At 50.1% G+C, this 25648-nt stretch overlaps 3 protein-coding genes across 4 annotated transcripts; 2 read left to right on the top strand and 1 right to left on the bottom strand.

Moving 5' to 3' along the window:
- Positions 1-860: 860 nt before the first annotated feature.
- On the bottom strand, positions 861-5265 carry Mettl1 (methyltransferase like 1). Of its 2 annotated transcripts, none has more exons than XM_036169470.1 (6): positions 4697-5257; positions 3652-3815; positions 2232-2416; positions 2021-2134; positions 1761-1862; positions 861-1602 (listed from the first exon to the last, which is right to left on the bottom strand). In XM_036169470.1, exons 1-6 carry the CDS (start codon positions 4783-4785, stop codon positions 1447-1449), a joined length of 810 nt encoding a protein of 269 aa, XP_036025363.1. In that variant the 5' UTR covers positions 4786-5257; the 3' UTR covers positions 861-1446. The 2 variants fall into 2 exon arrangements, with proteins under 2 accessions (XP_036025363.1, XP_036025364.1); XM_036169471.1 differs by having other exon boundaries at positions 1538-1602; positions 1761-1908; positions 4697-5265.
- Positions 5266-5351: 86 nt separating this feature from the next.
- On the top strand, positions 5352-13780 carry Eef1akmt3 (EEF1A lysine methyltransferase 3). The gene is made up of 3 exons (XM_036169473.1): positions 5352-5569; positions 5683-5794; positions 13346-13780. The coding sequence occupies exons 1-3, from the start codon at positions 5393-5395 to the stop codon at positions 13753-13755; spliced, it is 699 nt and encodes a 232-aa protein (XP_036025366.1). The 5' UTR covers positions 5352-5392; the 3' UTR covers positions 13756-13780.
- A 1648-nt stretch (positions 13781-15428) lies between these two features.
- Tsfm (Ts translation elongation factor, mitochondrial) lies at positions 15429-23409 on the top strand. The gene is made up of 6 exons (XM_036169743.1): positions 15429-15565; positions 15771-15944; positions 16913-17041; positions 18007-18129; positions 20698-20785; positions 22606-23409. Exons 1-6 carry the CDS (start codon positions 15512-15514, stop codon positions 23028-23030), a joined length of 993 nt encoding a protein of 330 aa, XP_036025636.1. The 5' UTR covers positions 15429-15511; the 3' UTR covers positions 23031-23409.
- The last annotated feature ends 2239 nt before the right edge of the window (positions 23410-25648 follow it).

The following is a 25648-nucleotide window of genomic DNA, read 5'->3' as shown; positions in this document are numbered from 1 at the left end:
AGTTTTTGGGAAAGGGAACTTCTTAGCTCAACAAGCCCCTTCCTTTCAGACAGGGCCAGCAAGATGGTTCAGTAAGTAAATGTACTTGACACCAAGCCTGATGACCTGAGTTTGATCCCAGGGACCCACATGGTAAAAATGAGAACTGACTCCATTACAATGTGCTCTTACCATTACACATATGGTGCACACCCTCACCACCTGCACACAAAGAAGTGTAAATAATAACAATACACATCAGGCAGTGGTGGTGCACACCTTTAATCCCAGCACACAGGAGGCAAAGGCAGGCGGGTCTCTGTGAGTTCGAAGCCAGCCTGCTCTATAGAGAGAGTTCCAGGACAGCCAGGGCTACACAGAGAAACCAATAATAATAAATAATAATACAACGGAGGTTTTTGTTGTTTTTTCTTTTTTGCAAAGTATGTAAGTTTGGAGATTCTATCTTTGGATAGAATGAAGGTTAAGCACATACTCTGAATCCCAAGCTGACTCAACCTCTTTTGGGCACCTTTGTGGTCAGCAGCCTCTTACTGCTTTGAGCCACAGAACCCTCCAGTTCAGTGGCTGGAGACATGGCTCAGCAGTTAAGAGCACTGGCTGCTCTTACAGAGGAGCAGGATTTGGTTCCCAGCACCCACATGGCAGCTCACAACCATCTGTAACTCCAGTTCCAGGGAACCAGTTCCCTTTTCTGGCCTCCAAGGGCTCAGGTACGAGTGTGGAGCGCATACCTGTATAGAGGCAAATACTCATAAAATAAAAATAATTAAAAAACAATATTGCAGTTTAGCTCCCTGCTCCTCTGCCTTCCCCTCCCTCCCTCCTTTCCTTTCCCCATCAGACACTAGGCCAGCCAGTCAGCTTGGAGATTCTGGAATCAAAGGTCAACCCGATAAAGGCAAGGGTGAGTGCCCTCTTGCCCTCAGCACTACAGGGACATGTACAATGGTGGCAGCACAGATGGTCCAGGTTGGATCGTACACAGAGAGAAGATGGGAGGAGGCATGTGATACATCCCCGCCTTCCTGGGGACAGCGGCATGGGCACGTGGACACACACATTATCCCCAGGACTGCAAAGTAAACATAACGAGGGTGGGGTGGGGGTGGGACCTGAGCCAAACCCTCCGCTTAGACAGTGGGTCACTGCACCCTTCACTCGGGCTGAGGAGAAACCCCACAAGGTGGAGGGAAGAGAACAAATCCCCACACCCTCCAAATACACCCTCTGGTCCAAGGTCCTCTGACCTTCTCAGTCAGCTTCTTTTGCTTTCTTCTGACAGTGGAGGGCCAAGAAAGCAGTAGTCAGTGACGGTAAGAACGCAGGCTGCACGTCTCAGAGAGATCGTGGCCTCTGTCCCCCCAGTCTCAGGGGGCCTGGAATGGGGGCTGATCTTCCTTCCAGTCACTAGCAGAGCGAGTCCAGCTGAGGCAGGGTAAGACGTCAGTGGTCAGGCAGCGTGGGGTTGGGGGTCACCACCTGGAGGATGGGGTCCTGTATTCTTCGGAAGATGGCTGGGAAATTCTTCCCTCCATTGCGCAGAACTTTCTTTCCTTCCTCAGTTGACGTGCCTAGATGTTCCACGATGGGATCTTCACTCTGCAGAGGGAGAGTCCAGCACGTCCCCCCCTGCCCACCTTTCAAACTGTCCTGGGTCTCTGACTCCCATTTTCCTGGCCCTAAGCTAAGTTCAAGGACGACAGGACCACTCTGAACGGGGCTGGATTCTTACAACTTCCCTCGGGCATCTTACTTACCAGCTCCTCCAGAGACACACGCTCAAACAGTGGGTGCTCTTCAAAATGGGTACACATCCACTGGTGCAGTTCCAGCACATCGGTGATGGTATACACCAGACCCTGTGTAGGCAACATCAACGTCGTTCTGGATACGGGCTGCACACAACTGAGCAGCGAGAGGATGAGTGTGGTAGCATGAGCGCCTAATGTACCCGCCATCAATTCCTGGTGAAGATCCCCTGGGCAGGCCACTGGCACCACCTTCCCTGCCAGCTCACCCCAACTCGCAGCACGTAGGCATATTCCGCCAGGAGCGTGGTGCTGATGATTCGCCATTTATGCTTCGTTCGCTTAAAATGCGGGTCGGGGAAGAGGAAGAACATCTTCTTCAGCTGTGGGACCGACCAACAGGAGGGCTCGTGAACGCCTGGCTGCCATGTTCCACCAGCCCCCCAGCCTACCCCACCGGGGCAGCTCCCCAGGCCGCACCTGGCCCTTGCGGAAGAAGTTGGGAAGGTGCTTCATGGCATTACTGCGCAGACAGGCGATGTTCTGGAATCCGCCTCCGGGATTCGCCCGGAGAGCCCGGATCCTGTCTTGCACGTAGTCTGACACCTTTACCCGGATCTCCAGACCCAGGATCAGGGTGTTTGGGAAGAGTGGTGACAGTGCCACTGGGAACAGAGACGGCGATGGGATCGTCAGGGTCAGATTTAAGGAAGTACAGAGAGGTTGACCCAGGGAAGTTAGGAGGAGTAAGGCAGAGAGGCCCACTTCCTGCAGAGTTCTCTGAGGGGGACAGGGAAGACACAAAACTGTCACGCTGTCACAGGAGCAGGGTGTAGAAGCCTTTAATCCTAAGTATTGGAAATGGGGGGAGGGGGACCGAGGCAGGCAGGATCTCTGGGAGTTCAAAGCCAGCCTGCTCTATATAGCAAGTTCTAGACCAGACAGGGCTACATAGTGAGACCCTGTCTCAAAAAATAAAACAAAATCAACAAGAAAAAGATCCGTCACACAGACTAGAAAAAAAGGGCAGAAACTACAGGTACAGCTTACATTTGCTTCAGAGCAGTGGTTCTCAACCTTCCTGATGCTGCACCCCTTTAATACAGTGCCTCATGGTGTGGTGACCCCCAACCATAAAATTACTTCATAATTGTAATTTTGCTAGTTATGAGCTGTAATGTAAATATCTGATATGTCACCCCCCAAAGGGGGACGACTCACAGGTCAAGAACCACTGCTTTAGAGTTTCCACGACGAAATCTCATTTAATCCGTTTCACTCTCTCTGTGAAGGGGGGGGGGACGACGGGGACGGGGACTGAGGGTCAGAAATGCTCAAGATCACAGATCTAAAGCAGGAGAAAGCTCGGACATGAGGCAACATTTCCAGTCTCTACCCCGCTCTTCTCTCTCATACTGTTATTTATCTATGGAAGAGGATCGAAACACAGGCGTGTGGTTTGGCATACATGCTCTGGAAAACAAAGACAATACAACAGGAACCCCAAACATAAGAGAGTGGAGCAGAATGTGTTCTGGTGAGGAGGAGGGGGTAGGAGGGGGAAGCTGGTGGAATCCCCGAGAAAGACGGTTCAGGATCAGTGGCCAGAGTAGCTGATCTCTGACGCTTGTGCTGACCGGCTCACTGACCCAGCACGGGGCTCATGCAGGGACTGGAGCCAGACAGAACCACCCAGGTTCTAAGATACATTTGAGGCGGGCCCCCTCCCTTCTCCAGGGCGAAGGCCACGGACCCAGAGGAGAAGAAAGATGGAGGCCCTGCACACTGATGTCATTGCTGTCTGGTCGCAGGAGGAAAGGTCAATTAACCCTGCCTCTGACCTGCTGAGATGGCAGAACCCAGGCCTCTCCTTGTCCCCGGGAAAGGGCCAGCACGTTACCTAACAAACCACCATAGCCACAGCCTATGTCTGCAAACTCCACTTGGGCCCCGGACTGCTCGTCCTTCTTATCCTTTGGATCATCATGGCTCTTATTTTGAGTTAGCGGAGCAAAGAACTCTGGGTAAAGTTCAGACCAGTCCATCTCCTCTGGCTTCACAGGGCTATTGGGAGAAGATAGGAGACATATGAGACTGTTGGACACACCATTGTAGACGTGCTTCTGTAGGCATGGAAGGGGATGGTAGATTTCGCAAAAAATCTAGTCATGGGCCATGTGGTATCTAGAAGGCATAATGGAAAGTCCCCTGGCTCCCAGGGTGTCAATCACAGTCCCTTCCTGAGGCTATGACTGCTGACGTGCCAATCTACTTCTGGGTATTGATGTGTCAGGGAGCTCTTCTTTCTGAGACACGAGGTTCTTTTTCCCAGAGACTGCCTGCCTGCCTAAGGCATTGGAACACTACTCTGTTTATGTGTTTTCTGTGGAGAGGATGAAGCAAGGAGTGGCCAGGAGTGTATGTATGTTTATCAACTTTTTATAAATAAATAAAAGCAACTCGGAGCCCGGTGTGGTGGCACACGCTTTTAATCCCAGCACTCAGGAGGCAGAGGCAGGTGGATCTGTGTGAGTTCGAGGCCAGCCTGGTCTACAGAGTGAGTTCCAGGGCAGCCAGGGCTGCTAAAAAGAGAAACCCTGTCTCGAAAACCAAAAACAAAATTGAAAAAAAGTCAGAAGATGGAAATGACAACTTGCTTCGCTTCTTCATGCTAGTTCCGGCAATATATATATATGTTTTTTTTCCTCTTCTCAGATCTGGTTGGCAAGTTCACCCAGACTTGCTCTACAACACCACGACCCCTCCCTGCCCGCCAACTCCGCCTTCCGCCAAGTCTCCCCGAACGCATCCTCAACTGACGTGTCATCCGGACAATCCTCCCAGGTCCCTCGCCAGCCCTCGCGCTGGTGCCAGCCAGCACGGCTGCCGTCCCGGGCTGCCTGCGGCTCCCTCCCGGCTCCCTCCCTTCCGCCCGGCTCGCTCACTAGCACAGCGTGTGGTCCGCCATGGGGTTGGAGTGGGCGCGCTGCCGGTAATAGCGCTTCTGCGGCTGGGGGGCCTCGGCTCCCGCCATGATGCCACCGAGTCCACGTGGAGAGCCGAGGCTGCGGGCGCGACTTGATGACGCGGCCCGCGGGCCGCCAACAGGCCCCGCCCCTTAAAGCACCAAGGGCCAATTCCGCGGACCCCTGATGGGAGGACCCTTACAGGGAGCGGGGCGTTGGGGAGAGCAAGCGCGCTGCTCGGCTCAGCTCAGCTGGCGGGAAGGCCAGCTCCAGGCACCCCGCCTCTTCTCTTGGCATGCTTCTGCCTGAGTCTGAGCTCCCCAATGCCTACAGGCACCTGTGCGCCCCGCAGGTGAGCGCGCTAGGAGGGACCCGCCTCTGACAGTCGCATCAAGCACCCTTTCTTCTCTCTCCTGGTGGTCTCAAACCAAGGCAGCCAGCCGGGTCTGACCTGTGTGGCGCTGCGTGGGTCCGGTTCTGGGTGCGCCAGGGACCCGAGCTCGGGGGTCGTCCCCGTCCATCTCCAGGAAGTCCCGCTGGAGGAAGGAGGGCGAACTGGGGAGGCGGGGCCCGGTGCCTGGGAGCAGCCCATATGGCTGGCAGTCCCCAGCCTCAACGCAGCCAGGGACTCGGATCCCAGCGCTGGCCGAGGTGCTCGGGTGCTCTCTCTGCCAGATGGCCAGCTCCCGCCCGGATCCTGAACCCGAGCCCGAATCCGTGTTCCCACGGGAGGTCCGGCTCTTCGCCGACTCTTACTCGGAGAGCAGCCGGTTCTGCTTCTGTGGGCACGAGCTGAGCATCACGCAAAACTTTGGGTCGCGCCTTGGGGTGGCGGCACGCGTGTGGGATGCGGTGAGGAAGGGGCTGCCCTAAGTCAGGGTCCCTGAGAGGTCCAGTCCCCACCCCGCCTCTCCCATATGGAGCCGTGACAGCGTCCCCCTCTCTTCCTTTCCTTCCCCTCGTAGGCTCTGAGCCTGTGTAACTATTTCGAGAGTCAGAATGTGGATTTTCGAGGCAAGAAGGTGATCGAATTGGGCGCTGGGACGGGCATCGTGGGAATCCTGGCGGCGCTGCAGGGTGCGTGAGCTGGCATTGCGGGAGGAGGGGGGGGTGGAGTGTGGAGAAGTTAATACGTGGATTCCTTGGGGTGGGCAGGGCTTTTGAACTCAGCTCAGTTCTTTCGTTTTAACAAACCCCTACTTTTCTGTGAGACAGACTGCGCTGATTGTGGAGTTCAGAACACCCAGGATAGTTGGTTCGAGGATGGATAAAACAAATCAGATAGGGATTCCATGAAAAATTCCTGGAGACGCTTTTCGGTTAAAATGCATATGGGTGTTCTGAAGGGAGAGACCTGGGGCACAAAGCTTTGTAGCTTCCTTATGTTAGAGTTTCTTGAATGTTATCTTCTTTTCTTTTCTTTTCTTTTCTTTTCTTTTCTTTTCTTTTCTTTTCTCTTCTCTTCTCTTTCTTTTTTTTTTTCTTTTCTTCCTTCTTTCCTTTCTCTCTCTTTCCTCCTTTCTCTCTCTCTCTCTCTCTCTCTCTCTCTCTCTCTCTCTCTCTCTCTCCTCCCTCCCTCCCTCCCTCCCCATCCCCCCTTCCTTTCTGTGGGGGAGTGGGGTGGAGTGTGTGGTCCAGACAGGTTCTCTTGTTGCCCAGGCTGGCCTAAAACTCATTATGTAAAGGAGATTAGCCTTCAATTTCTGGTCCTCATGCCTTAATTTTCCAAGAGCTGGGATTACAGGTGTGTACCACCATACCAAATACAGCCTTAGGTTTTTATTGCTAGAACAAACAAGGTTATGGATTTTGGAGGGCTAGGGAGTGATGATTATGTATATATTCATTTTAGGTGTAGGGGGTAATTAATCATTTGAGACTTGGGAAAGGAAAGGGTCAGGAAAATTCTGCTTCGGTTTTTATAAAGAGCCAGAAACTAAAAAAGTTCCTTACCTTGTGGTCTAAGTCATGCAAACTAGGATGTCCTTGTTCCGATGGACAGAACTGGGTCACATTAAGGAAAGTCTTTGCAGGGGCAGACATTTATTCTTCTGTTCATTCAGTCAACATGTGTTCTAAGTCCTCTGTGTGTCAAGAGATGTGCTGGGGGCTGAGGATTTGACATCGAATAAAAAGGATTTCCGCTTTCCAAGGAACTTGTAGTCTAGTGAGGGACAGTGTGAGAAGACGCTATGGTACACACTCGGTTGGGAGGTTTATGTGGCATGGGTGTGCTCTGGCCAGAGCTATCACTGCTGAAGGAGATCCACCTAGGTGAGCTCTGACAGAGGAGGAGTTGAGGGTGGGTGGGTGGATGAGAGTCAGAAAGTTAGGTTAAAAGGAAAGAAGCCAAAGACTGGGGTTCATGACTGTAATCCCAGCACTCAGGCAGCAGAGGTGGGAAGACTGCTGAGGCCAAGGGCCAGCCTGGGCTACAGTGTAAGACCCTGTCTCAGGTAGGAAGGGAGGGAGGAAGGCAAGGGGGAAAGTGTGTGTGTGTGTGTGTGTGTATGTGTGAGAGAGAGAGAGAGAGAGAGAGAGAGAGAGAGAGAGAGAGAACACCTGTCTTTATTACTGTCAGATCATGGGTTGTTTTTTGTGCCCTGTTCAGTTGCCAAGTTCAAGTCTGAAATCTGGGTGTCATCTCCTAGTCTCTTGCTTTGTATCCCAGAAATCAGCCGGCCCTGCCTTATCAATACTTGCTCAACTGTCTATTCTTTGTCCCACCATATTTAATTAGGACACTAACTGCTTCTTGCCCTGATTTTCCTAAGTATCTTCATGCTTCTGCATGGGAAAAGGTTGGCACTTCCAAACCGACCCTGTGATTTCCCCCCATCAAACCTGTTTCTCCCTCGGCCTCTCCCAGCACGAAGCCGCCATCCGCCCAGGGTGGAACCTAGACATCACCTCGGTCGTGTCCCTGCTTTTCATCACCAAAACCTTTTGCGTCCTGTGGGTCTTAACTCCTACACATCTCTTGGATTTTCTTGTGTTTTCTCGACTCCACTCGGGGCTCCCCAGGCTGAGCCAGCACCATCACTTGCTCAGACTTATAAGAAGTCGTCAGACTGGTTGGTCTTCTTGCTTCTGGCTCCCACCCAGATCCTGGCTCCCACCACCCTACAATGGCTTTTTCAATGTGGAGCTCTCACCATCCCACCCCACCAAATCGCCTACCGGTCCTGACTTCTTTCAGGGTGGAAGTGACCCTTTAACCTGGCTACCAGTGTCCTGCCCCCCTCTCTCTCCTCTTTCTGTGCCTCTCCCTGGCCTCTTCTGTCCCTTCTGCAAACCTGCTTTGATGTCCCCTTCCTTAGGGACTTCACCAGGGCTGCACTTTCTGCTTGCAACAGTTTTACTGCCTGGTTAATGCAGATGCATTCTTCATTGCTAGGCTCAAACAACCCTTTCAAGGGAAGGCTTCCTGCCTCCCCCACCCCCAGCCCAGGCTGGGCTAGGCCCTCTTAGTGCCCACACAATTGTACTCACTAGACTCATTTTAAACTTGTTTTCACTGAGCTCAGGTGGGGCCTTGTGCTACACAGCTAGCTTGTCAAATTTCCTTTGCCCATTTATTTTTTCACGATCCTAGACTTCTGTTTTCTTCCTCCCTCCCTCCTTCCCTTCCTTCCTTCCTTCCTTTCTTTTTGGTATAAGTGCTCTATCTGTGTGTATGCCTGCATGCCAGAAGAGAGCACCAGATCCCATTACAGATGGTTGTGAGCCACCATGTGGTTGCTGAGATTTGAACTCAGGCCCTCTGGAAAAGCTACCAGTGCTCTTAACCCCTGAGCCATCTCTCTCCAGCCTGACATCGGTTTCTTTTCTTTTCTTTTTTTGTTTTTGGATACCGGGTTTCTCTGTGTAGCCCTGGCTGTCCTGGACCTCCCTCTGTAGAGCAGGCTGGCCTGGAACTCATAGAGATCCACCTGCCTCTGCCTCCCGAGTGCTGAGATTAAAGGCGTGCGCCACCACCGCCTGGCTCTACATCTGTTTCTTAACCTTCTTATTCTTCATACTGTGAGTGCCTCCTCTGCACGGTCACTCTCATCTGATGACTCTTTCTCTCTCTCTCTCTCTCTACACACACACACACACACACACACACACACACACACACACACAGTGTGTCTATATGGGGCATTGTATGTATGTGTATATGATATGTATGTACATAACTATGCTGAAATTCCTATTGTGGAGGAGAGCAGTGGCTGATCCTCCATCTCCTGAGCCATTTCTTTGCTCATGAGAGAACACATCCAAATGTTAAGGTCACTGTAGGGGCTGGAGAGATGGCTCAGCGGTTAAGAGCACTGACTGTTCTTCCAGAGGACCTGAGTTCAATTCCCAGCAACTATGTGGTGGCTCACAACCATCTGTAGTGAGATCAGGTGCCCTCCTCTGGTGTGCAGGTGTACATGCAGACAGAGCACTCTATACATAAAATAAAAAGTCACTGTGGTTCCTCTCCTTCTGTTCTTTTCTCAGTCCACTCCAGGTGAACTTTCCCTCCCTCTGTGTCTCTGCTGGGGTTCTGAGCTTCACTTCTAACCCCATGGTGTGAACTCAGGAGTCAGTTTCTAGCCCAATCCAGTTGACTTAGCATTTGACAATGATACTCTTCTCTCATTGAAAAGTCCTTTGCTTTCTGGGCCAACACACTTCTGGCTTCCACCTACATCGCTGGCACACTTTTCCATTCTTTTTTTTTAAATTTTTTTTATTGGTTCCTTTTCATGCTTATGACAGGAACTTTGAGTGCCCCGAGCTCAGGAGGAGCCCTTTTGACCCCTTAGTTTTTTCTGTCTGTGCTCCCTCTGGAGAAATCACATCATTTTGTGGCTTTGAGTGTCCTTTTTAAGGGTGAGGATCAGGATTCCATCATCTCTATATCCAGACTCGTTTACATAACCCACTGCCTTTTCAATATTTTCATGTGCTTGTTTGATGGACGTTTCAAACTTTGCTCGCCAATGAAATCATGCTCCCGTTTCCAAGCCTGCCTCTCCTGAAGCCCTCTGCATTGACATATGTGGGCAGTTTGGCCTGAGTTAGGCCAAATGTCCCAAAAGACACCCTTAGTCAAAATAAAGTCTTTCTCAGTTTCTGTGTGTGTGTGTGTGTGTGTGTGTGTGTGTGTGTGTGTGTGTGTGAAAGAGAGAGAGAGAAGGAAAGACAGACACACAGACACACAGAAGGAAAGACAGACACACAGACACACAGACACACACAGAGAGAGAGAGAGAGAGAGAGAGAGAGAGAGAGAGAGAGAGAGAGAGAGAATCAGCTTATCAACATTGACAGCAGCTTCAGAATATGTTCAGGACCTGACTACTTCTCAGTCACTGTCACCACCTGATTTCTAACTCCTCCTGACTAATCCTCCTATTTCTGTTCTTGCCCTGCTGCAGTTTTCCATGTGTGTAAGTGTATAAGTGTGTGTGTGTGTGTGTGTGTGTGTGTGTGTGTGTGTGCCCTATGGAATCCTGGTGCCTGCAGAGGTCAGAAGGCACTGGATCCCCTGGAACTGGAGTTACAGATGGTTGTGAGCCACCACGTGGGTCACATGATGGGAGTCAAACCCGGGTCCTCTGCAAGAGCAGCAAGTGCTCTTAACTGCTGAGCCATCTCCCCAGCCAGGTTGTTTGTGGTTTTTGTTTTTTGTTTTTTTTTTTTCTCGAGTCAGGGTTTCTCTGTGTGTGGTTTTGCGCCTTTCCTGGAACTCACTTTGGAGACCAGGTTGTGACCTTGAACTCACAGAGATCCGCCTGCCTCTGCCTCCCGAGTGCTGAGATTAAAGGCGTCCACCGCCACCGCCCAGCATTGTGTGTGTGTGTGTGTGTGTGTGTGTTTTAGATTTATTTACTTATTATGTATACAGAAGAGGGCGCCAGATCTCATTACAGATGGTTGGGAGCCACCATGTGGTTGCTGGGAATTGAACTCAAGACCTCTGGAAGAGCAGTCGGTGCTCTTAACCTCTGAGCCATCTCTCCAGCCCCTGTTTGTGTGTTTTTAATCACAGCAATCAGAGTGCTGAAGTGTAAACCCCCAGTCAGTGTGGGCTGTCCCTCTGCTTCAAACTCTCCCTACCTTCCCTCACCATAGGTGTGGCCCCTCTGTCCCCTCTCACTCTGCCCCTGCTGCTGTGTGGCCCTGCTGCTGGATCTTCACACCTTACACAGCACAGACCTGCCTCACGCTCTCTGTGCCTGCTGATCTGCTGTTTGGGAGACTTCAGCCAGGGAGAGCTCCATCGCTAACTGCCTTCAGGTCTTTCCTAATAATGCCTAAGGAGGATTTCCCATTAAAGGTGTGCTCCGTGCCCTCACCCTCAAAGGATTCATACCTTTCCCTGATCGGGCCTCACTGTAGCACATAATACTATTTGATGTATTGTGTGTCTTATTTCTTTCTTTGCTTTGTTTTTTTTTTTTTTTTTTGAGACAAGGTCTGCTGTAACCCTGGTTGACCTTAAAACGCCTCCTCTTCTGGCCTCTGCTCCCCAAAGGCTGGGATTATAGGTGTGAGCGAGCCACCAGGCCCTGTTTATTTTTGGTTTGTTGACATTGTGTCTTGCCATGTAGCCCCATACGGTCTAGGACTACAGTCCTCCTGCCTCAGCCTCCCAAGTGCTGTGATTGCAAACAGGTGTCACTGTGCTCAGGGTCATTTCCTTTGGTCCTGTCACCTTTTCTTGCCCATTTTTGTCCCTTTTTTTTTTTTTTTTTTTTTGAGACAGGGTTTCTCTGTGTAGTCCTGGCTATCCTGGACTCACTCTGTAGCCCAGGCTGGCATGGAACTGACAGAGATCCACCTGCCTCTGCCTCCCAAATGCTGGGACTAAAGGCGTGCGCTGCTGCTGCTGCCGCTGCCGCCGCCACCACCACCCAGCAGTGGCAAGCATCTTCCGCTGAGTTACGTTATTGCCCTGTTTCCCCTTTTTTAAAAACCAGGGTATCATGTAGTCTAGGCTGGCCTCTAACTATGTAGCCAAGGACGATCTCGAACTTTTGATCTGACTGCTTGTTCCTCTCTAGTGTTGGGATTACAGGCATGTAGTATCATGTCCAGTCTAAAAAATTAATTACTTTACTTATTTATTTGGTGGAATAAAACCTGAGGGTCTTTTGTAGTCTACCAACTGAGCTACAACCCCAGCCTGCTCCCTTTTTAAAATTTATTTATTTTAAAACATTATTTTTATTATTTTGAATTACCTGTAGGCATGTATATCTGCATATAGGTTTGTGTCCATGAGTGCGGGTGCCATCATAGTCCCTGGAGTTATAGTTTGGACCATTGTGAGCCACTTGATATAGGTGCTGGTAACCGAACCTGGGTCCTCTAGAAGAGCAGCAAGTGCTCTTAGCCACTTACCCACCCCTCCAGCCCTCTTCTATTTCTCTGAGTCAGGGTCTTGCTGCGTAGCCCAAGCTGGTCTCCAACTGATGACTGTTCTGACTCTGCTTCCCTAGTGCTAACATCACAGGCCTGTGCTGCCACCATCACGCTCAGCCCTTCTTGGCACTGTCCTGTAAACTCCATGACGGGTGGATTCTTACCTGTCTTGCTCACTGAGGTATTCCAGACACCACCTGGCATCCAGACCCATGGTGAGGATGAGTGAGTGAGGTCTTATTATCTCTGCTTTCTATACTCTTCACCATGCTTCCGCTTCAGTGGCATTGTGAGTATTTCCACGTCTAGAATGAAACTTTAGGGAGGCCGGTAGTTTTGCTTTGCTTCCCCTTGTATCCTTAGTATTTAGCAAGTACTGAGTACATATGTTCGTTCTGTGAATATTCTGTAATACTGATCTGATCGTCTTTACCCCAAATTCTGCTCTTAAAACCTATTTCTCGGACTGGGAATGTAGCTATGTGGCAGAGTGCTTGCTTGGCATGTGAACACACTCTGTCTGACTCTCTCTTTAACACGTCAAAGTCCTCATTTTGGGTCTTGATCTTTTAGAGCAGTGGTTCTCAACCTTCCTAACGCTTCAACCCTTCAGTACAGTTCCTCATGGTGTGCTGACCCCCAACCATAAAACTGTTATTATTATTATTATTTTTGCTGCTTCAAAACTGTAATTTTGCTTACTGTTATGAACTGTTATGTAAACATCTGTGTTTTCCGATGGTCATTTGGAGGTCAAGACCCACAGGTTGAGAACCCCTCTTCTGGACTCTAGCCTTCCTTAACTATGCCGTGCCCCTTTCTGCCAGGTGCTTGTACTCTGTTCTCTGCTTGGAAAGCCTCACCTGACTGATTCGTCCTTTAGGGCTCAGCTGAGGTCACCTCTTCTGAGTTTGGGTGGGTAGACGGGTGGGGGGTGCCCAGCTCACCTCCCAGTTTAGTCTTGCCCAGGCATTTGCTGACATCTAGTTGTTGTGTGTGTTGGCCAGAGAGGTTGAAGATTAGCTCAGAGAGAATGTTGATGTTGTAGAATGTAGAGTAACCAGAGTGGTATGGGTGAGGCTGAGGTTAGGGCAACCAAAAGCCAGCGAACTTCGGGCTGTCAAGACGTGAGGCGCTGAGGCCTCTGGACCCTCCAGGCAGGAGTCATGAGCCCTGTCACGGTCCCTCTGACTTGGATTTCTCCTCCTCGCTCTCCCTCAGGGGGGGATGTTACCATGACTGATTTACCACTGGTCCTAAAGCAGATCCAGGATAATGTCCGCGCTAACGTGCCGTCTGGAGGCCGGGCGAAGGTGTGTGCCTTGTCCTGGGGAATTGACCAGCATGGCTTTCCTGGAAACTATGACTTGGTGCTGGGGGCAGATATCGTGTACCTGGAATCTACCTTCCCACTGCTGTTGGGGACCCTCCAACACTTGTGTGGGCCCCATGGCACCATCTACCTGGCCTCCAAGATGAGAGAGGAGCATGGGACAGCGAACTTCTTTCAACTCTTCTTGCCCCAGCACTTCCAACTGGAGTTGGCTCAGCGGGATGAGGACGTGAATGTCAACATCTATAAGACCAGGCACAGGGAAGGGAGACCTGCCAGACATCACCCTGCCTGTTGACCTCAGCCCCTGTCTCAGTGGAGGAGTGTCCTATCTCGAAATCAGAGATCCGCCTGCCTCTGCCTCCCGAGTCCTGGGATCAAAGGTGTGCACCATCACTGCTCCGGCCTCAGAATGAACTGTTTTTAAAAGCACATTCTTAGCCCAGGAGTGGCATAGGGACTCCAGAGGCAGAGGCGGGTGGATCTCTGGGAGTTTGAGGCCAGCCAGAACTATAGAGTGAGACCCTGTCTCAAAAACAAACAACAACAAAAAACATTCTTTGACATTTCTTTAAGGGGAAAAAAAATGAGCATTTGTGATCCTCTTCTGTATCCCCAAACATGTAGCTACTGAGAGAGAGAGAGCTCATACCAAGACTCCTCAGAGCTCCTGCTTCTCACCTGCTGTGATATGACTCTCACGAAGACAAGTTCTCCTAGACCTGAGCCTGGGGACGAGCCACAGAGCTGTGCCTTTGGGCTGTAGCTCCTTCATCCTTTGCAAAGTTCAAGACCTGATCACAGACTATCACACTGTACCCAACTCTGGATTGAGTTCTAGGTTCTTCTGATCTCTGGTTCTTCCTTCCTAATTTGTTTTACCTTCACGTCTCGTCTCTGCCCTCTGGGGTAGTCTGGGTAGGGCTCTTCACACTCACTGTCTGGGTGCACAGCTATCGCTGGTGTGTCCACCGCCATTCTCTTAACCTCCAAGCTACTCTTCAGATTCTTGCAGCCTTTCCAAACCCTGCTGGATTAGCTTCTGCTGCAAGAAGGAACGTCTTTGCTTGGTACTCAAGCTACACCCGCGTGCTCACAAACTTTGTATTTCATTTCCTACTCCTTTTGTATTGCACTTTTAGACAAATTGCAAAAGCCCTTACTCTTTGCTCCCTGACTCTATGGCGGTATTCTCTTACGTCTTCACTCTTACCGGAAGGGCCACTGCTTCAGTTAAAACCCACTCTCTGCTTCTAAAACAAACAAACAAACAAACAAAACCCTCCTTTCCCTGACTCTTCTCTTTGGATGTGATTTCCTTCTTGGGAGATCTTTAAACTGTTTAGGGACCTTATCTTGTCTTACCTGATCCTCATTTCCTGGCCAATAGACACCTTGGAGGACAGGGCTGTGGTACAGCACCAGGCACACAGGTGTTCAGCAGATTTTTTTTTTTTTTTTATAAAAGATTTATTTATTCATTATGTATACAGAAGAGGGCACCAGATCTCATTACAGATGGCTGTGAGCCACCATGTGGGTGCTGGGAATTGAACGCAGGACCTCTGGAAGAACAGACGGTGCTCTCAACCTCTGAGCCATCTCTCCAGCCCAGCAGATATTTTGCTAATTCAATAATTATTTATTCGGTTTGTTGAAGGAACTCCTTCACCTCTCTGGGTGACCTTGGACAGTTTCCTGAGTCCACCTGCCTACCTCCCGTTTGTCCTGAGTCCTAAATGAATGCTGAATATGAACATTGGAAATAAAGAAACATAAACTGTTACCTACATGTCTTATGTTGTTATTTTGTGACAACTTTATCGTGCCACTTCTCGGTTGCACCCACTGAGGGCTGGGTCTTCCGTGAAATGTTTTAAGAAGCCAAGCAAAAGAGGCGATTGTAGTCCTCCAGCCTGCAGGTGGCAGCATCCTCGCGCGACACGTCCCGGAGCGGGGGGCGGGGGGAGTTTTGGCCCTCGCGCCGCGCCGTAGGCCGCCGTCTCACCTGTGTGCCGGGCAGGGGCCGGCGGCGTGTCCGGCTGCTGGAGAGGATGTCGCTGCTGCGGTCTCTGCGCTTCTTCCCGGCCGTGTGCACCGGCCGCTCGGTGAGGGTCCTGGCCCAGGGGCTGACCTGCGCTCCCGGGTGCCGTGAGCGTGCCCTGCCCGTCCCCCGAGCCGGGCTCGGCTCCCTTCCACCCTGCTCGCCCGCGGTCCCCCGAGGTGCATGCCCTGCAGACATGCTCCCTGGCCTGCTGCTGTCCAGCCCGGGCCGCTCCCCGCTGCTCATCCCTCTCTCCTTACTCCCTCCAGGCGAGGCCGGTCCTGCTGCAGCTGTCCCAGCCATGGCCCACGCGTCACGCGGGCCCCCGGTTGTCCTCGTCTGCCTCCAGCAAGGAGCTCCTTATGAAGCTGCGGCGGAAGACGGGCTACTCCTTTGTCAACTGCAAGAAAGCCCTGGAGACCTGTGACGGCGATCTCAAACAGGTGGGAGCGGGTGCCTGCCGTTCGACCTGGTGCTACGGCTCGACCTCGTACTTTTCTTCCGGGGCCGTTCTGGGGAGCATAGATGTGACCTACTGCCCAGCGTCCTGAACGACAGAGCCCAGAACTTGAACTTGGCCTCCACGATAGCTTTACCCTTCGATTTCGTCTTCATTGGGAGCAGTTGACCCAGAATCCCAGAGTTAACTAACAGTACTCCATGTTAGAGGGCTGTGGGGTTTGCTGCTGTTTGGAGATCAGTGTTTGTGTGAATTTTGAAGTTAGATGCTAGAGGCGTGCGCACGCAGGTGACTTTGTGTACATTGCAGTTCATCCTGTAGAGCTGTGTTACTGTTGTCTGTATAATGAGAACACTGCCTTCTATCCCATAGTGGGGTTGTGAAGATTAAAGTTATACAAACACACTGGCTACATACAGTGCCTGGTTAGAGCATTTAGTAGTTGACTGGTTTCTGTTGTAGAATGCGGGAGTGAAGAAAGAACCAGTTGGTTTGGATATATTTGTTTGTTTGTTGTTTTGTTTTACAAGACGGGGTTTCTCTTTGTAGCTCTGACTGTCCTGGCTGCCCTGGAGCTCACTTTATAGACTAGGCTGGCTTCAAGATCCTCCCGCCTCTGCCTCCTGAGTGCTGGGATTAAAGGTGTGCGTCACCACTGCCCAACTGGTTTGGATATATTTTATCTTATTTTTTATAAACTTATGTATCTATTATGTATGGTGTTCTGCCTGCATGTGTCCCTGCAGGCAAGCCAAAAGAGGGCACTAGCCCTCATTACAGATAGTTGTGAGCCACCATGTGGGTGCTGGGAATTGAACTCAAGACCTTTGGAAGAGCAGCCAGTGCTCTTAAGCTCGGAGCCATCTCTCCAGCCCTGGTTTGGATATGTTTGAAAGCACCATTCATTTCTGATTTCTGTGACTGGCTTTCCTTTTCCTTTTCCGTTTGTAGGCAGAGGCCTGGCTGCACAAGCAGGCCCAGAAGGAGGGTTGGAGTAAAGCGGCCAAGCTCCACGGGAGGAAGACCAAAGAAGGCTTAATCGGGCTGCTGCAGGAGGGAAATGCGGCTGTCTTAGTAGAAGTGAGTTGTTGGAGGTTCTGTATACGTGCAACAGCCATGTCTTAGAGTATAGGTTTATGGTAGACCCTTTGCATGCTTAAGAAACCTGTTTGAGACTACAGTGATGTGGAGTTCAGTTCTCAAGGCCTATGTTTAAGTGTAGAAATGTGCAGGTGTCTTGATGGGAAACGGCCTAGCCACCTAGATCACTTCTCCTGAGTGTGAATCCAGTGCAGCCTTGTTACCTGGAACAGGTAGGCTTAGAAACTAGCATCAGGGTGTGCTGGCTGTCACTTGTGAGTTCAACACTCAGGAGGCTGAGGCAGGAGGATTACAGTGAGTTTGAGGGCAGCTAGGCTACAACATGAAATCTTGACCCCTTTACCCCTAAAAAAAAAAAGATGAGAAAAACAGATTTTTATTGTCAGTAATTAATGTCTTGCTGTGTATTGACCGATAAGTGGGGGGCCCGAGCGTCACAGCTGGTGAAAAAGCAGATGCAGATGGGCTCCGGTAAAGGAATGAGATAAACAAGTGATAGTGACAAGGCTTTGGAGAGAGGACGTGGCGGTGCGTGGGTGTGATTCTAGCACTTGGGAGGTAGAGGCAGGAAGATCAGGGTCATCCACAGCTGCTTACCGAGTTCAAGGCCAGCCTGAGACCCATTCACAAAACAGAAAAGGTTTGGAGCTGGAAGAGGTTAATGGGCAAAGTGATTAGGGTGTGTGGTACAGGCAAGCGGTGAACTCGTGGTGAGCCCTTCAGGGCGTTCTGGGGTCCTCCTGGGTGCGCAGGTTGTTGCCGACTGGCTGCCGCGGCAACAGTCACTTCCTGGTTTCTGCCTCCCCAGAACAAGGGAGCTGCTGCTTTGAAACCCGAGGTCACTTGTTTCTCTTGCGTCTGCAGCTTGCTTGGTCTCCAACCTCCAGGCACTCTTGAGAAACTTAGTCAACAGCTTACACAGCGATATCCACTTGTTCCCACAGGTAAACTGTGAGACGGATTTTGTCTCTAGAAATTTAAAATTTCAACAGCTGGTCCAGCAAGTCGCCCTGGGAACCATGTCTCACTGTCAGAGCCTAAAGGATCAGCAATCCACATACACTAAAGTGAGTTTGAAGGTCTCCTGCTTGCTGAATTTTTCACTCCCCGTCTTAGGGGTCTGTTCTTTTTGGGGTGGCCATCTCTTTATGTGGGTGCTGGGGGTCCAACTCTCGCTGCCTTACTTGGTGATCCTGAAGAAACTCTTCCCAGAAGATTTCGCCTCAATGATGCTGATTTCTTACTAATCACAGCCCATTTCTCAGTCCTGGCCAGACGGCGTCGATGGTTAATCACAAGCTGATTCTTCAGCCCCAGCCGATCAGAATATCCGGTGAATGACTCTAATAGGGTCTTTAAAGGAACTCTTAGAAAAAAAGATGAGATGGCTTACTCGCTGTTTTAAAGATATTTTTATTACGTTATTCTTATTACCATAGACTTACTGGTGTGTGTGTGGGGGGGCAGCTCAGGTGGTGTACTTGGCAGCACCTGCCTTCGCCCACTGAGCCGTCTCACTGGCCCCCTCTTAATCCTTCCTGAAGCTGGTTATTTTTTCCTGTACAAAGTTTATTTTATGTTTGTTTGTATGCACATGGGTGCCCACAAAGGTCAGAAGAGGATGTTAGATCCTGGAGCTGGAGTCACAGATGGTTGTGAGCCGCCCAGTGTGGGTACTGGGAACTGAACTCAGGTCCTCTGGAAGATATTATATGCTCTGAACCTCTGAGTTCTCTCTCCAGCCTTGAATCCCATTCTCCTTTCCTGTTTTTTTTTTTAAAGTATATTTTATTTTATTTTTATGTGCATTTGTGTTTTTACCATGGGTGTGGGGGTCCCCTGAAACTGGAGTTACAGACAGGTGTGAGCTGCCATGTGGGTGCTGGGAATTGAACTCGGGTCCTCTGGAAGAAGAGTCAGCGCTCTTAACCCCTGAGCCGTCTCTCCAGCCCTCTCCTTTCCTTTTTTAAGATTTACTTTTATTTTATGTGTATGAATGTTCTAACTATACAACCCACCACGTGTGTACAGTGTCCTCAGAGACCAGGAAAGGCACTGGGTCTCCTGGAACTGGAGTTAGTACCATGTGAGTGCTGGGAATTGAACCAGGGTCCTCGGGAAGAGCAGCCAGTACTCTTTTTTTTGTTGTTTTTTTTTTTTCGAGACAGGGTTTCTCTGTGTAGCTTTGTGCCTTTCTTGGAACTCACTCTGTAGCCTAGGCTGGCCTTGAACTCACAGAGATCTGCCTGCCTCTGCTTCCTGAGTGGAGCAGCCAGTACTCTTAACCCATCTCTCCAGCCCCACTCCCCCACTCCCTATTTTTTTTTTTTTTTTTTAAGATTTATTTATTATGTATACAGCATGTATGACTGCAGTCCAGAAGAGGGCGCCAGATCTCATTACAGATGGTTGTGAGCCACCATGTGGGTGCTGGGAATTGAACTCAGGACTTCTGGAAGAACAGACAGTGCTCTTAACCACTGAGCCATCTCTCCAGCCCCCCATCTCCTATTCTTATCTACTTCTGTAGATAGGCAGGATCGTTGGATCATGTTTTTACTTTTAAGTATTTTTTGTTGTAAAAGTAAGTGTAAATGTACACTGATTTCTGGCACAGATGGTAACATGTAGACTTGGTTTTTCATTTGTTATGTGTCATGGAAACAGTTCACAGCAGTTCATAAAGATTGTCCTTTGAGGCGTTGTCTCGAGCAGGCTTGGCCAGCATTAGCTACCCTGTGTAGCCCCGGCTAGCCACGAGCTTCTCCTCCTGCCTCCTCCTCCCAAGTGCTGGGATTAAGGCATGTGCCACCATATTCACTATGTCTTTGTCTCTTTTTCCTAGCTGCATAGTATTCTGTTGTGTAGATGTGCCATGGATTATTCAGCCCATCTCGGGTGTTTGGGCATTTCGGCTATTGCCAAAATTCAATAATTAGAAATAATTGCTCGATGAATAATCTCATGTAAATGTGCTTTAAAAAAAACAAAACAAAAAACTCATACTCATCAAGCTGGTCGAGGTGATACGTACCTGAAATCCCAGCACTTGGGAGGCAGAGGTGGGAAGATTTCCAGGAGTTAGGGTCAGCCTGGGCTACAATGTGAGTTCCAAGCTTTTCAAGACTACAGAATGCGGCTCTGTCGCCCCAGAACAGTAATAAAACAGAAAATGTGTCCTCGAGTCCTCAGCACGAGAGCCACAGAGTCCGAGGCTGAGCGCTCAGCTGGACACTGCTCTGTCCCCGCCGGCTTGGGCGTCATCATGAGTTCCTGGCAACCACACCCAAACCCGCTAGTGTCGATACTTTCTGATTGTGTAAAATCCCGGTCCCGGTTTCCAGGAAATCCTAAGAAGGTAGCCTGAGGGTGAGAGTCAGTGGAGTTGGGATGGTGCAGTAAGTAGAAAGTAAGACTTCAAGTGTGACGACGCTGTCCATTTTTAACATCCTTGGCTTCCTGGGAGCCTCGTCTATTTGTAGATGGTCATCTTAACCTCTGATTTCGGGGGTGCAGAGCCAGCTCACTCATCCTTGGCTTCGTGGGAGCCTCGTCCATTTGTAGATGGTCATCTTTTTGCCTGTTTTCTGATTTCGGGGGTGCAGAGCCAGCTCACTCTTGTCTCCTGCACCTAGGGCTTCCTGAACTCCTCCGAGCTCTCTCAACTTGCAGCTGGGCCCAACCGAGAAGGTTCTCTCAAGGATCACTTGGCCTTAGCAATTGGTGAGTGTCGGCGGGTTCTGGAAGGTGGACGTTAAGATCTGGTTTTCTTGGTATCTTTGGTGTCATTCAGTAATTGTGACCTCAGTTCAGGCGTTGGAGTGAATATGATGGAAACATGCCATTCACATGTATGAAACTCTCAGTAATAATGGAAAAAAAAAAAGAATTGCAAGCTCATGTGTCTCTGTGGGCACCCTGAAGAGCCAAAGGAGGCACCATCCCCAAGCTCTAAGTTGTTAGTATATTAAAGGAACTGGAGTTCTGGTCAGAATCCTGGATTACATAAAGAAATTTAGGTTTATAAACTAACTCTCATGGTTCTTAGTGGTTTACAACTGGTTAAAATGATTTTATCACTGTGCTGACTGAACAAAGGCAGAGACGACAGGTCCTCAGCTCCAGCTGACCACTTCTGTGTGTGTTGTAAGGAGAAGTTCACTCAAGGGACTGGAAGGTGGCTCAGCAGTTAAGAGCCCTGGCTGTTCGTCCAGGGGACAAACAATTCCCAGCCAATGGTGGCTAGCAACCATCTCTAATTCCTCCAGTCCCGAGGGGTTCTGGCTTCCAAGGCCACTGCATGCATGTGGTTCACAGACATAAGCGAAGTCAAAACACCCTACATATATAAAAAAGTAAATCTTTTTTTCTAAAGAAGTTTAAGATCATCTGTGTTAGGAATTAGATGGTGAGTTTTTGAGGTACACATCTGTAGAAGCCACCGTGGGGGAACCACGCCCCGGTCACTGTGGTGGTCTCAGGGAGGATCTTGCTCTCTTTCCATGTGTCCAGATGGAGGGAGGGAAGCAAGCTGGGTTGTAATTGCTGGGAATTTTCTTGTCTGCTGCATTGTCTAGTGAAGGCATAGTTCTGTCTCGTGAGTCATGCATGGGTGAGCAGCCATGTCAACAGCTGTGGTAAGAAATCCTGGTAGAAATGGGAGTTTTGGCCTTGTCAGCTGCTGGTAACTAACTGTTGGGTGGAGTTCTGAGCTGTTTTCATATTTACTCGATTTCTTGATCTTCTTCATGACCTCTGACTGTAAGTGTGGCTAACCCTGCATCTTCTCAGACCCTGCTGTTCAGCCCCCCCGTCCCTTCCTGTTCTTTATCTCAGCTTCTCTTGGGAGGGGATCCTGGGGGAGAAGGGGGAAAAAGAGATCTGCTTTTGGTTCTCGTGAGGTTATGGGAATGTTATCGTTGTACTTTTGGTAGTGAGCAGAAGTTGAAACTGTCAGGTGACTGGGGTTTCGAGTTCCTGGGGCTTTTGTTAGAGACCTTTCCCAGATACTGTTGGTGATGGGAGTTGTGTGTGTCTGCTGTGGTTGTGTTCTCGAGAGAGTGACTTAACTGCTTTGGGGTCTGCTTTGAGTTGTAATTCCAACTCTGCCACATAGAGGTGGGTGGGTGTATCACTTGAGTTCTCTCAGGCTGAGTTTAGTCTGAGGAGAACAGCCAGGTTCTGTGTGCCCGCCGTACATGAGACACCAGACATGCTTCTTGCATATGTCACCTTCTTTATTTTGTGAAGTAACCCTGAAAGGTAGGTAGTGTCATTTCCACCGTATAGGTGATAAATACCCCAGGTCACAGAGCCGGGAAGAGGCAAAACTGGGAGGTGAGTCCGTGGCAGCCAGCCTCGCCTTAACTAGAGTGCTCTGCTCTTCCCCTTCCTCCCTAAGTACGAGCTGAGGCTGGGGTCTGTGTCTCATTGTGGATCTACCGCACATACAGAAAGGTCACCGTGCACGCTGGGCCTCGCTTCTGCCACCGTGGCCATCGCAACCCAGTGGTCGTTGTTTCTTGTTTTTTGCTCTTTTATAGGGAAACTGGGAGAAAACATGATTCTTAAGCGAGCTGCCTGGGTGAAGGTGCCGTCTGGGTTCTATGTTGGCTCCTACGTGCACGGGGCACTGCAGAGCCCCTCGCTCAACAACCTGGTGCTGGGGAAGTACGGGGCCCTGGTCGTCTGCGAGACCTGTGAGCAGCACAAAAACCTGCAGGACGTGGGCCGCCGCTTGGGGCAGCATGTGGTGGGCATGGCCCCGCTCTCTGTCGGCTCCCTGGATGATGAGCCTAGAGGAGAGACCGAGACCAGAATGCTGTCCCAGCCGTACCTGCTGGACCCTTCCATCACACTGGGGCAGTACGTGCAGCCCCAGGGCGTGTCCGTAGTGGATTTCGTTCGCTTTGAATGTGGGGAGGCCGAAGAGGCTGGGGAGGCCGAAGAGGCAGCGGAGGCCGAATAGGGTTTTGGCCTGGGTGGAATATTTATTTTTACATCTGGGTTTCCTTATAAAAAGTTGTTTTCTAAACCTCTTCAACCCTCGAATTTGTTTTTTCTTTTTAGTTTATAATGAAATTATAGACTCGCAGGTAAAGTTGCTAAGTAGTTGTGTAATAAAGTAGAAGTTTCTCATTCGAATAATACTGGATTTAACTACTTTTGAAGTTTTAAAAAACTGTGTGTAAGTGTGTGAGTGCGCACACGCCAGGCTTGTGTCGTAAGCACTTTGACCCAGTAGGCTGTCTCCTCAGTCCCCATGGTCAATCTGTTACGGGGTTCCCTAGGTTTCTTACACGCTCTGTCTTGTTCCTATGATGAAAAGATCTCTGATTCTGCCTTCATTCTGTGGTGTCTTGGACATCTCCCCTGGAATGTGTCCTGCGGTATTGCTCCTGTAATCAGGACTTACTATGTTGCTGTGTGCTGGAGTTGTCCGGAAGACGTGGGTTCACTGGCTGATGACCACAGCAGGCCCTCTGAAGTGGTCCACACACTAGCATGTGCCCCTCAAGTGGGTGTGGCTGCTGGGGCTGGGGTTCCTGTATAGCTGAGGCAGGTTTTTGTTTGTTTGTTTTTCAAGACAGGGTTTCTCTGTGTAGCTTTGCGCCTTTCCTGGAACTCACTCGGTAGCCCAGGCTGGCCTCGAACTCACAGAGATCCACCTGCCTCTGCCTCCCGAGTGCTGGGATTACAGGCGTGTGCCACCACTGCCCAGCGTGCTTTTCATTCTTTAAAGATCTATTTTTATTTTATGTGTACGAATGTTTTGCCTGCATGTATTCATATGTACCATGTACATGCCTGATGCCTGCTTGAGGTTAAAAGAAGACATTGATTGGGTCCCCTGGAACTGGAGTTACAGATATTTGTGAACCATCATGTGGAGGCTGGGAACTGGACCTGGGTCCTCTGCAGGAGCAATAAGTGCTCTCAACCCCTGAGCCATCTTTCCCGCCCTACACTGTGCACTTTAAGAACATTCTGGGGACTGGAGAGATGGCTCAGAGGTTAAGAGCACTGACTGCTCTTCCAGAGGTCCTGAGTTCAATTCCCAGCACCCACATGGTGGCTCACAACCATCTGTAATGAGAGATCTGGCGCCCTCTTCTGTGTACATAATAAATAAATAAATTATTTAAAAAAAAAAAGAAAAAGAACATTCTGAGACAGAGTCTTTGTGAGTCGCTCAGCTTGGCCTGGAATTCAGCCTGTAGCCCAGGCAGGCCATGACTTCACTATGCGCCTGTCCTGGCTGAGCTGGTAGCTGCGATTACAGGTTTGTGGACCAGGCCCAGCTTCAGCATGCCTCTGTACTATCTCAGCACTGAAGTGCTGTTCCCACAGTAACTGAAGTCACCATAAGAAGGACCCTGGAGGACTAGAAAGGACGTCGATGTGCTCACATGGCCTCTTTATTTGAAAAGTTGAACATGCTCTGGCAAGTGGTAGACCTGGGTATTTGGAGTACAGCCTTTCAGTGAGTGTGCAAGTAATTCCAGTGCTTTGGGGGTAACAGGGTATAGTTTAAAAGCAAATGTGGGTCCTGATGCATGACACAGTTTAAGCTCAGCTTCTGGTTCTCTCTCAACCTGTCTACATTCATGCTTTCTGTAAAGGCCACAAAAGCCAAAAAGTGAGCAGTCAACATTTCGTGTACAACAACCAAGGAATGCAAGGCTGAATGAGGAGGAAAAGGGCGTGCTGTGGATTTCAGGTGGGTGTATCTAAGGCAGCCGGATGTCGGGCTCGGTGGGTGTGTGACGTCTCTGCTGATGTTGGCACCATGTGCTAGCTCTCTCCTGTGGTGGGACAGCAGCATCCTTGCTTTAGAAAAGCCCCCTTTCTTTCTTCAGCTGGAGCTGTTTCCAGCCAGGCAGAGCAGTAAACTGCCCTCTTGTAATGCCGAACACGGCTGCAAAGTCCTGTTCCGAGAGGTAATTCTAAGAGAAAACACAACTTGTAGTGAGCAGGCAGGCGGGGCATTTCATGAGTGCCAACAGGTGAAGCGAGTGGGCAGGAGGGAGCCCTGGGGCTGGTGGAGGAGCTGGGTAGCTCTGAGCTTGCTTACCACGCAAGGGGTCCTCCTGCCTGGCTTTGAGCCCTAGAGCCACAAACAGTAAACACGTGGCTTAGCCAGGCTCTGGATGTTTGGGAAGACTAACAGACCTAAATTGTTCATTGGCCATGGAGTCCCATCCGGGCCAGTGGGAGAAGCTGGCAGAGCTTACCGCTCAGTCCTGGTTCCTTGCCCTGAAGGCAGTGAATGGATTTTTTTTTTTTTTTTTCAAGACAGGGTTTCTCTGTGTAGCTTTGTGCCTTTCCTAGATCTCGCTTTATAGACCAGGCTGGCCACGAACTCACAGAGATCCACCTGGCTCTGCCTCCTGAGTGCTGGGGTTAAAGGCGTGCGCCGCCACCGCCCGGCTAGTGAATAGATTTTTATGTTATGGATGAATTATAAATATTTGATTTTGGAAAGATGGAGAATTGAATGGAGTGTTCTTTGCTTCATGCTCTTAACTACCATTCTTACTGACTACTTACTTGTGGTGCGAGAGAGTGAACCCAGGGGAACTCTGG

The sequence above is a fragment of the Onychomys torridus genome, chromosome 20 (assembly GCF_903995425.1).
Source record: "Onychomys torridus chromosome 20, mOncTor1.1, whole genome shotgun sequence".
NCBI classification, from domain to species: Eukaryota; Metazoa; Chordata; class Mammalia; order Rodentia; family Cricetidae; genus Onychomys; species Onychomys torridus.
This window is presented reverse-complemented; position numbering and strand designations above follow the sequence as displayed.